The 12,885-nt window shown below is 50.5% G+C and overlaps 1 protein-coding gene across 2 annotated transcripts in view; it reads left to right on the forward strand.

The window, feature by feature from the left end:
• Positions 1–8,099, forward strand: part of TMEM131 (transmembrane protein 131) — a 164,696-nt gene extending 156,597 nt beyond the window's left edge. The window contains exons 34-41 of one of the 2 annotated variants that reach the window (XM_043918669.1): positions 333–457; positions 641–790; positions 3,034–3,199; positions 3,899–4,020; positions 4,120–4,216; positions 5,011–5,108; positions 5,702–5,862; positions 7,050–8,099. In XM_043918669.1, coding sequence (XP_043774604.1) covers positions 333–457; positions 641–790; positions 3,034–3,199; positions 3,899–4,020; positions 4,120–4,216; positions 5,011–5,108; positions 5,702–5,862; positions 7,050–7,334 — 1,204 coding nt within the window. In that variant the 3' untranslated portion in view covers positions 7,335–8,099. The remainder of the gene's footprint in view (positions 1–332; positions 458–640; positions 791–3,033; positions 3,200–3,898; positions 4,021–4,119; positions 4,217–5,010; positions 5,109–5,701; positions 5,863–7,049) is intronic. The other variant, XM_043918670.1, reaches the window with a different exon arrangement.
• The last annotated feature ends 4,786 nt before the right edge of the window (positions 8,100–12,885 follow it).

Below are 12,885 nucleotides of genomic sequence, written 5' to 3' on the forward strand. Positions count from 1 at the left end.
TACACTTAGCAGCTCCTACAAGGCTAGTTTGTACAAACAGTTTCCTACATCTTACCTAAGGTAGGTGCTCCAACCCGTTACATATTATTAAACAATGGACCTCAGTTCCCTGTCTGCTGTCAGAATAGCAGAGGGTAAATCTGTCCATGTCTTCTGAGCAGCATTAGAAGTGCTTGGAAGGCGGCCAGCCCTCAGGACAGTGGGTGGATGATGCATCAGGAGGCCAGATGAGTCAAAGAAGCCGTTGAAATTGTAGCCGGATCAGTGACTTCTCCTCTCAGCTCTGAAACAAAGCCTTGTGTTTGAATGTCCCATCCGTGGTTGTCTTTCAGTTCTTTAGAGCTACCGTATACTGCCCCCTTGGAAAGTAAACAGCGCCGAAATCTCCCAACCAAGATTCCTCTTCCAACTACATTGACCAGTGGATCCAAACCACGAAACTCCCAGAAAACAAAAGGTATTTTCCTTTCTCATCGTACAGGTGATCTAATGATTCATTGTATTAGTAGTTGTTGGTTGTGAGTTCACAGTAATCAGGAGTCGTCAGGCATAGATGGATTCTTATTCTCATCAGGTTTTTTGAAATTGGCCCGAATGGGATGATCCTCCATCATGGCTTTCTTTTCTGAATTCTGGACAGGTACAAGTAAGTTAGTGGATAGCAGGCCACCTGCCCTTGCAAAGTTCCTCCCAAACAGTCAAGAACTAGGCAACACCAGCAGCTCAGAAGGCGAAAAAGACTCTCCCCCACCAGAGTGGGATTCCGTGCCTGTTCACAAGCCCGGCAGCTGTAAGTATGGTGCCCCCCACATGCGCAGCGCATCCGGGTCTGGGCGGGAAACCTGCAGGGCATCTCGCCTCCAAAGGAGGCCGAGGGTCTGTGTGCTGGAGCCGGTGTGTAGCAGCCAGCAGACACACTGGTAAAAGTCTGCGAGTAGTTAAACTGGGGTGATGTGATCGGCCGTAGAGTGAATGTTCACAGCAGAGCAGGCTGTTCAGGAGCCGCTTCATCACCCCCGGCTTCCCTCTGTACGACACGGGAAGTTCCAGTGGGGCAGTGAACCATCCAGAGAGGCGCTCAGCATCCCAGTACCTGACTAGTTTCTCATATGTTTACAGCGTAACCACTCTTGTAAGGATTCACTTTGCTCCCAGTTTACCACATCTTCTCCGTAGACAACCTGTGTGAAGGTGTGTGAGTTTTCTCACCAGTTTCCTGACCTTGTCCCCCGGGTCTGGCCTGCAGGAAATCATGACAGGAGCACTGTCTCCTCGAATAGGGTGGAGGCCCTCAGGCTCTAGATACATAGGACCTGGAAGAGGAGAGACCAGCGCAGCAAGGGCCTGGGCGCAGGGCCTTGGTGATCAGTCCTGCAGCGGTGATCTGTCTACACTCAGCCACCATATTGCAGTGACTCCATTGGGCCCATTTGTGCCAGGGGGAAATCGGGGGTGAGCACCAGGTTTGAGGTCACGGGGCTTTAGAGAAGAGGGGTGGTTGGAGGCCAGTGAGTTGAATGAGGGCGAAGAACTTGGGTGAGGTGGGCGTTGAGCACAAGCCTGTGTACATTCGCCCTGGAGAGAGACACTTCCTGGGTTAAAACCTGCAGCCCCATATTTGCTGTGAAACTTTCTGGAGCCTTTTTAGTACTTTCTTCTTGCCTGAGATGAGGGAGAAAGTCCGAAATCCCTGGTCATTCAAGAAACAAGTTGAACGAGTCTCTGGGTCGTCCCGGGGTCCAGGCTGCTGCTTTCAGGCCCTTAGATCCCCTCTGAGGTTTCAGCAGAACACTGGTGCTTGGGTTTTACCCTGTGACAGGGGCCATTTCCCCGCAGAGGAAGCTGCGTTTCAGTGTAGGGAGTAAACTCCATGTTCCCAGGGAGCCGGTTTCACTGGGCTGTGTGAAGCCCAGCAAGGCCTGGGGGTATTCTGCAAGGAGGAGGTGTGGGTGTCAGGTCAGCAGGCAAGGAGGGGAGATTCTTCCAGTGAGCAAGGGTGAGAGGGGCAGGTGGGGACGGTGGGTGAACAGGTGCCGGCCCCCTGGGGAAGCGCGGGCAGAGCGCACAGCTGAAGATGGGAAAACTAAGTCGGGCTGAAGGGTAGGGGCTTGGTGTGGGGCTTCCGATCCAGGGCCTGGCCACAGCCAGGCTCAGCTGAGCTCACTTGGGCCCCCCAGCCCCTTGCCTGTTGGGAGAAGCATGCAGTGCTAGAGGGAAGGGGAACCACCCGCAGAGCCAGCTTGATTCTGAAAGTGAGGGGTACAGGCCCTGCGGGTGGGAGGGGAGCAGAGCAGACTGTCCTTGCTCTGGAGGCTCGAAAGGCCGGCCAGAGGGACCAGGGGGCCAACGCATGGAGCTGTGCAAAGCCTCCTGCACCAGGGAAGAAACGGGGTGGGGGATGCTAGGCCAGGGGGTCATGCCAGGGTAACTGGGCGAGTAGGGCCCCCCAGAGACTGAGCTTGCGGAGCCACGCCCTCTGCTCACACCTCGTGTCACAGCACCAGGGACACCTGACAGATGTGCAAGGTGGTACCTGTTTCTGAAAAGGTGTGTGTTTCCACTGAGTGAATGCAGAATCTATCTTATTTTCTGTTTAAAAATTTTAAAACAGCTGTGCTTTAAAGGGCAGCAGGAATAGAGTAGGAGTTTGTATCCTTGTAAGACAGGGACCAGGCGGGCCCTCAGGGTGCAAGGGTGCCCCTGGGAGAGCTGGGGGTGCTCTCCTGGCCCCACGCCTGTGAGGTTTGGGCCTGTGTGGCAGTCCAGGGTCTTCCAGGTCCAGGCAGAGACTCCACCTGCCCATCCACCAGCCTGAGGAGGGAGGGGACCTCACCCCCCGGGAAGGGCCTGCAGAGCCGGGGCACAGCGGGCGTTCCGGGAAAGGCAGAGAACAGAACACACATGTGAGCTGTCGGTTTTTCTTAGCGGAAGCACTTGAGTTAGTGCCTTGCTATGAGAATATCAAAAGCAACTATTTTTGAAGAGTAAAAACTGACAAGTCACAGTTGAGACACTTTTATTTTTAATTTGCAGCTGCAGATAGTCTTTATAAACTCTCTCTGCAAACCCTCAACGCAGACATCTTCCTGAAACGACACCAGACCTCGCCGCCGCCCGCCTCCCCGTCGCCGCCCGCCGCACCCTGCCCGTTCACAGCCCGGGGAAGCTACAGCAGCATCGTCCACGGCAGCCCGGGCAGGTGGGCTCCCTGCGCCGAGCTGGGACCCGCTCGGGGGGCCCTCAGAGGCTGCAGGCGGCCGTCCCGCCCTGCGCAGGCTCAGCCCCGCTCCCCACCCCTCACCTCAGGGCGGCCCCATAGAGTCACAGTCTGGTTCAGGAGTCAGCTCCTGGTCCAAGAGCACATCCTTCCTGAATGAAGTCCCAGGAGCTGTGCTGAGAGTCGAGGAAACAGGTTTACGGGTCATTTGCTCTGACCCTGTGGCAGGTGAAGGTCGCGGTGACCAGGCAGGGCCTGGAAGAGCCGCGCAGACGGGAGGCACCGAGCCCGACCGACCGTCCGTGTGACCGGGGCCTTGGCGGTGTGCCGCTCACAGACCGGGGGCCTGCGCTGCCCCCACGGGCCGGTGTCGGCGCACTGCGCCGCCCTCCCAGCGTCTCTCGCCCCCGCCGGCCCCATGCGGGGTGGCCGGGGCTCCTCGTCCGCGGGCGGCACGGGGACCCTGCAGCAGCGGTCAGCCATCCGGCGCTCCGTCTATAAGGGGCTGCCCCGCCGCGTTTCGTTCCCTTCTCCCCACGTCCCTGGCTCTCCACCTGACCGCACAGTCTCAGGCCTGGCCTATTGGAGCCACGGCCCCCGGGACATGAGTCCCCGGGGCCACTGGGGTGGGGGGTAGTGCCAGCGAGGACTGAGGGGTGTCGCCTCGCTTCCTCCCCCCAGTGACTCTAAAGCAAAGCAGCCAAGCGGGAGCAAGCACAAGCTGACCAAAGCTGCTTCCCTCCCGGGCAAGAATGGCAACCCCACTTTCGCCGCAGTCACGGCTGGGTACGACAAGAGCCCAGGTGAGTGGCTGGCCTCAGACACCCGGCACCCCTGGCCTCGACCTGGGGGCACACCTGTGGCCCGGCTGCCTTCAGCTGACTCGGAGTCCGTTATTACAGGTGGGAACGGCTTTGCCAAAGTCTCTTCAAGCAAAACAGACTTCTCCAGCAGCCTTGGCATTTCACACACTCCCGTTGACAGCGACGGCTCCGACAGGTATGGTCGGCCTGCCTCAGTCGGGGTGGAGGCAGGTGGGCTTCTCGGGCCAGGTTGACATCTTCTAGCTGTGCGTGTGCTCTGGGGCCCCTCGGTGACAAGCAGATGTTTGGTGGTGGTCAGGCGCCTCTGTTAGGTGGGGGGCTCTGTTCCCCCCAGGCCCCCTGATGGGAGGAGGCACCCGCAACACAGCCCACCCCCGCGGAGGGGGACAGCTGTGTGTTCCTCCATCTAAGTCTCTTTTCATCCCTCTGCGTTGTCACAGTCATTGTGGAAGGGCTGTGACCTCATCATGAGAAACAAGAACCAAAACGTATTTGAGAGGAATGACACTGGAAGATTCCAGGCAGTTATTGTACACTGTCGCTCTTTGACCCAAAGTGGCCACGGTGGCCTGGGGGCATGCAGGGATTGCCTCGGTTCACTTTCCTGGATAAAATTCCAACAGTAAAATAATAAAAACTGCAAGTAGACTCCCAGTTTTACCTGCTTGATACTAACAAAATGAATCCTAGATTTGAAATAGTTTAATAAATCTTCCATCACCAAAAGGTAAACAAGGCAGCAATAGCTCTTTTCTCTGCAGAAGACTTGCTCTGAGCCAGGCTCCCAGCCTGTGACAGAGTGGCCTGAGCTCTGAACCCTCCGTGGGATGGAGCGGCCTCCAGTTCTCCGCGTTTTAACATGCGAGCGCCCGTTGAAGCAGGGCCTCCCGTGTGCAGCTATGAGCGATGGATCTGTCTCCATTGACCATCACATTCTTGTGTGTTGCGTTTTTCTCTCCCAACATTCAGCTCGGGTCTGTGGAGCCCCGTGAGCAACCCCAGCAGCCCTGACTTCACACCCCTCAACTCGTTCTCAGCCTTTGGGAATTCTTTTAACTTAACTGGTGGTGAGTATTTAAGCCCTGGACCGTGACTGATGAGCCGTGGACAGACGGAGGGAGGAGACTGTGGCGGTCATCTGGTGGACGTGTTTGAAAGATGCATTCCACGTCAGCGCTATCAGGCAGCCGTAGGGCATGGGGCTGACTTCCGGGAGGCGGGTCTGTCTCTGCTGTCCTGGCCCTCGGACGGGTCCCTCCCCACACCCCTGCCCGAAGGTGCAGTGGGTCTGCTCCATGCCGTGGGGGTCCCCACTGGCTTATGTTCTGCAGAATTGACTTAAGAGCTTCAAGAAAGTTCTGTGTCTGAGAGGTGACTCCTGGCTACGCTGGAGCTTCTTGTTTTTCTTGCTGTTGAGAATTAGAGGCAGTGATGTGAGTTTCACATCAGCTGTGATGGTGTTTGCACTTGACGATCCAGTGAAAAGTGTGGGTGAGGTGTAGAGACCATGGGCAGGAGTCTGGGGAACCTCCCCACACCCCACTTTCAGTGGTGGGGGCTGCTCGACTGGGTGGGATGCAGACCCCTGAGAGGACACGCGACCCGCCCCGGGAGCACGGCTGGATCCAGCACACACTTGCCTTTGCTGCCTCACTTGCAGAAGTGTTCAGCAAGCTCGGGTTGGCGCGATCGTGCAATCAGGCCTCGCAGAGGAGCTGGAATGAGCTGAGCGGCGGCCCCTCCTACCTCTGGGACTCGCCGGCCACAGAGCCCGGCCCTTCCTGGCCAGCCAGTTCCGGCTCCCCGACCCACACGGCCACGGTGAGTCCTGGGCTTGCTCCGCCTGCCTGCTCAGGCAGCTGTCCCTGGGGTGATGCTGACAGAGATGAATGACAAGAGCAGCATGAAGGCGTGGGTCAGCACGCTCACCGTGTCCACTGCTCTGTCTTCATGTCTGCCCAAGTGACCGGCAGTACTCTTCAGAGCCGAGATGGTCCAGAAGTTACAGGAGGGAGGCTGAGACGCTGAGGCTTGAGAGAGAGGCTTCTCTCATTTCAGCCTCTCCCAGCCTGTCAGTCAGACCACAGGGTGACCGAGGGCCCGTCTCGGGTCCCCCCACCTCCAGGCCAGACGGTGCCTGAGCATGGCACGTACCGGCTCCTGAGAGGCCCATGTCTCGAGCTTTTTCTAGGTGCATCTGTTTATTTCTCAGCTAAATGGTTCTGCAAAGATCATGCGCCACAAAAAGTAAATGATTCCTGGTTTCAGCTTTTACAAAATCATGACAGAAAAATAGGATCCCATTGTGATTACTTCTTCATCCTCAGGAAAACTCAATTAGATGTGCAAGGTTTAACAGTAGATATTTTAACTTCACTAGTTCCAAAGTTTGTCTTCACTCGTAATCATTCTGGCTTCAGTTTTACAAGCATCTTAACCATTCTTTTAAAATGGGGTAGAACTCTTTGAAACCTTGCAGGCCATTATTGCTGGGTCTTCCCTGGTGGCTCAGAGGGCAAAAGAATCCACCTGCAATGCAGGAGACTTGGGTTCGATCCCTGGGTTGGGAAGATCCCCTGGAGGAGGAAATGGCAACCCACTCCAGTATTCTTGCCTGGGAAATCCAAAGGACAGAGGAGCCTGGCCGGCTCCAGTCCATGGGGTCACAAAAGAGTCTAAGCAACTAACACTATCGCTTTCTTTTCATTGCTGGTGCAGCCTGTCCAGCTCCTCCATGTGGTGCAAAGGTGGCAGGGGCGGCTCACGGCCCTGTAAACTTCACCTTCAGAAACCGGCGGGCTGGACTCAGCCCACCAGCTGTGGTGGGCGCCCCTTTAGAATTTCAGAACCATCTGCTCAGTTGCTGAGGTGGCTACGTGTATAAAACATTCGTTTTAAAGGAAACAGTGAGAGGAACCTGTGTTCTAGCCCGTTTTTGGCATCAGCTTCACTTTGCCGTCCGCCCCCCTCATGTCTGACGCTCAGTGTCGTCTCTCTTGTCTCGTCAGCCCATCCTTGGCAGCACCAGCAGCCTGTGGTCGTCCACTCCGTTCAGCAGCTCCATCTGGTCCAGCAGCCTGCACAGCACCCTGCCCTTCACCAGCCCCGCCAGCGCGTTGCCGAGCATCGGCCTCATGGGCCCCGAGAGCGCCCCGGCACCTCACGCGCCCTCCGCCACCAGCCCCACCGACGACCTGGGCCAGACCTACAACCCCTGGCGGATATGGAGCCCCACCATCGGACGGAGGAGCTCAGACCCCTGGTCAAATTCACACTTCCCTCACGAGAATTGAAATTAGGCAAAAAAAAAAGAAAAAGAAAACGGTGGTGGCCCCTTGTCTAGATCATGATGTGCCCGTTTCCGAGACATCTCGAAGGCTCTCCCGCTGTCGCTGCCCACGCCCCACCCTCCCCATCTCGCAGGGCAGGCTTATACCACTCGCTTCTTTCAGATCTTTCTTGCAATTATGATAATACGAGATTTGCTGTTGTGCTTTTAGAGAAAAGTCTGGACTCAGCCACAAACTCCAGTAAGCCCTGTACATCTGAAAACCTTACCTGTTATCAACTGTCCACCACCTGTCTTCCTCCCACCTCATCTATCTGTGTGAACACCAATTTGATATTACAGCTAAGGTGACAACTCGAGTTGATTTCAGAAGTCCTGGCATGTGACAGTTTTATTAAATTACCAAGGTTGGTTTTTTAATAATTTCACAATATTACATGCCAAGATCTAATTTTAAAAACGTATGAGGACTTTGTGCTGAAAAATACAGAGTATTTTTTTAAAATAAGGCTGTCTCGGTTTAAAAGCAGATTACAGAAATGTTAAGTCAACTTTAAGAACAGTGAATGAATGTTAAAGCATTCGGTTGAGACCATATGCATTTTCTGTGCTGTTTGTACTTGAGGTATGTAACATTTGTATACCTGAATTTATTTTCAAGATAAACTGAAATGCACATCGCCAAGTCTTGAGATACAAGATTGAAGGTGTATTTCTTAAAAATACAACTTTATGTTGTACTTTGAAATAAATGATGCTTTTTTCAAAAGCCTTGAATTTGTTGTGTGTCTTTTTTTTTTAAACACAGAATATGCATATGTTTCATTCTATCAGTGCCTCATTCTGTGGAGTTGGGCTTACTGTGGCTGTAAGCTCTGTGGTCCAATTAAATTCTGAGTATTTCCATAGTGTTCCCTGAAGGACTTTGAGAAAAAAAAGCTCACACATCTAAAAAGAAGTGTTCGACCCTTTTCCAGTTTTCATATTCGCGCAGCTCCTCCAGATGGTGCCTGAAAGACCACACAGTTCCCAGGCCAGTTCCCCGGGCCGTAACACACGAGTTTGGTTTAATTTCTCAGAAAGTGCTGCCTGCCTCAGCAGCCTTCTCGTCATCCTTTTCCTGGCCTGTAAAGCCAGCCTCTGCTGGGGTAACCAGAGATGCTAAACGTGAACATTCTGTGAACCACAGAGAAATCCAGCCTTCCCCATGAAGGTCAGAGTGGCCGAGCTGAAGCATCGTCCGGAGAGATTTTGAACCTGACCTTTTCTGTCCTCTGTCTGAGACTCGACACCAGCTTCCTGTCCATTCAGAGCTCAGGCGTGTCAGGCTCACAGAAGACCTGGGCCTTGGACCTGCGTCTGCCTAGCAGGCGCTTCTGTGTGCAAGTGCAAAATCAAGACACAGTTAAGGCTTGGGGTTCTTTCTACACCAAAGCAACTCATAAGATGTTACAAAGCCACTGAACCACTGAGCTTCACACAAACCCTAGTTTACAGAAAGAAAAGAAAAGTTTTGTTGGCAAACCTTACCTCAGTCAGTATCTCAGGGATCCTAAACTTGCACCTTTGGAAGAATCACCTGAAACTCCCAAATGCCTTCTTTGACCCCACAGGGCCCTCATCCTCAGGCTTGAGAAACACGTGGAAAGGGGAAAAGCACAAAGAGTTTGCTGTTACCTGGGTTTTTCAGATAATTTGGGGCAGGTATTTGAGAGGCAACCCTACTCATCAACCAAACCCAAACCTTTGACCAGATCCAGCCTGACAATTTACCTGCAAAACCGGGTAGCATAGCAGTTTGCTTTGTACTAGGCCAAGGCTGAGTTTAAAAGTTTGTAACAGGGGCTTCCCTGGTGGCTCAGAAGGTAAAGAATCCACCTGTAAAGGCAGGAGACGTGAGTTCAGTCCTTGGGTTGGGAAGATCCCCCCTGGAATCCCCTGATACAGAAAGAATTTTAATTTACCCTTATTTTATGTCAGTGGAGAACAAAACATGCAGATAGTTTTCGATGATAGTATGTTTTTGCCATCTCAAAATTTTAGAGTAATTGAAATAAGTACTCATAAAATATTAACTTGACAATTTTTATACTTCTGTCTAGAAGGAAGTCTTATGTCTGAAGGAAAAAGTACAGGTTGATTACTGTTATGAGTCATAATTAATGTAGATAGTGATACTAGGTGCAATAATACAGAAACTTCAAGTTACATGCACAGGATAACAGAAGATGTGATTGTCTTGATTTTTTAAAGTTAAAATTCATCTTAATAATTTGATACAGTGCTAATACTGAAAGGTTAATATTTTAAAGCTACAGAAAAACTCTAAATTATCTACTTTATGTCTGTGTGTGCTCACTCAGTTGTGTCCAAATCTTTGTGACCCCATAGAGTGTAGCCCACCAGGCTCCTCTGTCCATGGCTTTCCCAGGCAAGAATACAGCAGTGGGTTGCCATTTCCTCTCCAGAGGGTATTCCCCCCAGGGATTGAACCCGAGTCCCTTACATCTCCTGCATTAGCAGGCAGTCTTTTTTTTCTTAATTATTTATTTGGAGGATAATTACAACATTGTGATGGCCCCTGCCATACATTAACATGAATCGGTCACATGTGCACGTGTTCCCCACATCCTGAACCTCCCCTCCACCTCCCTCCCCACCCTGTCCTTCTAAGTTCTCCCAGAGCACTCGCTTTGGGCACCCTGCTTCACGCATCGAACACACACTGGTCATCTTTACATATGGTAACGTATATGAAAGGGAAAGTCGCTCAGTCATGTCTGACTCTGCGACCGTATGGACTGTAGCCCGCCAGGCTCCTCTGTCCGTGGAATTCTCCAGGCCAGAATACTGGAGTGGGTAGCTGTTCCCTTCTCCAGAGGATCTTCCTGACCCAAGGGTCAAACCCAGGTCTCCTGCATTGCAGGCATATTCTTTACCAGCTGAGCCACCAGGGAAGCGGTAAGGTATATGTTTCAATACTATTCTCTCAAATCATCCCACCCTCGGGCAGGCAGATTCCTTACCACTAGTATCTATATATCTATATATACTTAAATGCATACAAATAAATGCATATTAATCCTTTTTACATTTGGCTTATGTAAATAATGTACCAAAGGAATAAAATTAATATTTGGGTTTTTTAATGTGAGATGATTTGGTAAGTATATCAAATGAAGAGACTAAATTGTTAACTCTCAGTACTTTTTTAACATACACTTAATTTTGTTGGGGCATAGGCTTGGATTACCGTGATATTGAATGGTTTGCCTTGGAAATGAATAGAGATCATTCTGTCGTTTTTGAGATTGCATCCAAGTACTGCATTTCGGATTCCTTTTCATTATAGGGGATAGGAATGCAAAAGTAGCAAGTCAAGAAACACCTGGAGTAACAGGCAAATTTGGCCTTGGAGTATGGAATGAAGCAGGCCAAAGGCTAATAGAGTTTTGCCAAAAGAACGCAATGGTCATAGCAAACACCCTCTTCCAACAACACAAGAGAAGACTCTACACATGGACATCACCAGATGGCCAACACCGAAATCATATTGATTATATTCTTTGCAGCCAAAGATGGAGAAGCTCTATACAGTCAGCAAAAACAAGACCTGGAGCTGACTGTGGCTCAGATCATGAACTCCTTGTTGCCAAATTCAGACTTAAACTGAAGAGAGTAGGGATAACCACTAGACCATTCAGGTATGACCTAAATCAAATCCCTTATGATCATACAGTGGAAGTGAGAAATAGATTTAAGGGACTAGATCTGATAGACAGAGTGTCTGATGAACTATGGACGGAGGTTCGTGACATTATACAGGAGACAGGGATCAAGACCATCCCCATGGAAAAGAAATGCAAAAAGGCAAAATGGTTGTCTGAGGAGGCCTTACAAATAGCTGTGAAAAGAAGAGAAGTGAAAAGCAAAGGAGAAAAGGAAAGATATTCCTGTTTGAATGCAGAGTTCCAAAGAAGAGCCAGGAGAGATAAGAAAGCCTTCCTCAGCGATCAGTGCAAAGAAATAGAGGAAAACAACAGAATGGGAAAGACTAGAGATCTCTTCAAGAAAATTAGAGATACCAAGGGAACATTTCATGCAAAGACGGGCTCAATAAAGGACAGAAATGGTATGGACCTAACAGAAGCAGAAGATATTAAGAAGAGGTGGCAAGAATACACAGAAGAACTGTACAAAAAAGATCTTCATGACCCAGATAATCACAATGGTGTGATCACTCACCTAGAGCCAGACATCTTGGAATGTGAAGTCGAGTGGGCCTTAGAAAGCATCACTAGGAACAAAGCTAGTGGAGGTGATGGAATTCCAGTTGAGCTATTTCAAATCCTGAAATATGATGCTGTGAAAGTGCTGCACTCAATATGCCAGCAAATTTGGAAAACTCAGCAGTGGCCACAGGACTGGAAAAGGTCTGTTTTCATTCCATTCCCTAAGAAAGGCAATCCCAAAGAATGCTCAGACTGCCACACAATTGCACTCATCTCACACGCTAGTAAAGTAATGCTCAAAATTCTCCAAGCCAGGCTTCAGCAATACGTGAACCGAGAACTTCCAGATGTTCAAGCTGGTTTTAGAAAAGACAGAGGAACCAGAGATCAAATTGCCAATATCTGCTGGATCATCAAAAAAAGCAAGAGGGTTCCAGAAAAACATCTATTTCTGCTTTATTGACTATACCAAAGCCTTTGACTGTGTGGATCACAACAAACTGTGGAAAATTCTGAAAGAGATGGGAATATCAGACCACCTGACCTGCCTCTTGAGAAACCTGTATGCAGGTCAGGAAGCAACAGTTAGAACTGGACATGGAACAACAGACTGGTTCCAAATAGGAAAAGGAGTACATCAAGGCTGTATATTGTCACCCTGCTTATTTAACTTCTATGCAGAGTACATCATGAGAAACGCTGGGCTGGAAGAAGCACAAGCTGGAATCAAGACTGCTGGGAGAAATATCAATAACCTCAGATATGCAGATGACACCACCCTTATGGCAGAGAGTGAAGAGGAACTAAAAAGCCTCTTGATGAAAGTGAAAGAGGAGAGTGAAAAAGTTGGCTTAAAGCTCAACATTCAGAAAACTAAGATCATGGCATCTGGTCCCATCACCTCATGGGAAATAGATGGGGAGACAGTGGAAACAGTGTCAGACTTTATTTTTTGGGGCTCCAAAATCACTGCAGATGGTGACTGCAGCCATGAAATTAAAAGATGCTTACTCCTTGGAAGGAAAGTTGTGACCAACCTAGATAGCATATTAAAAAACAGAGACATTACTTTGCCAACAAAGGTCCGTCTGGTCAAGGCTATGGTTTTTCCAGTAGTCATGTATGGATGTGAGAGTTGGACTGTGAAGAAAGCTGAGCGCCGAAAAATTGATGCTTTTGAACTGTGGTGTTGGAGAAGACTCTTGAGAGTCAGTCCCTTGGCCTGCAAGGAGATCCAACCAGTCCATCCTGAAGGAGATCAGTCCTGGGTGTTCATTGGGAGGACTGATGCTGAAGCTGAAACTGCAATACTTTGGCCACCTG

This window comes from Cervus elaphus, chromosome 11, assembly GCF_910594005.1.
Source record: "Cervus elaphus chromosome 11, mCerEla1.1, whole genome shotgun sequence".
Lineage (NCBI taxonomy): Eukaryota > Metazoa > Chordata > Mammalia > Artiodactyla > Cervidae > Cervus > Cervus elaphus.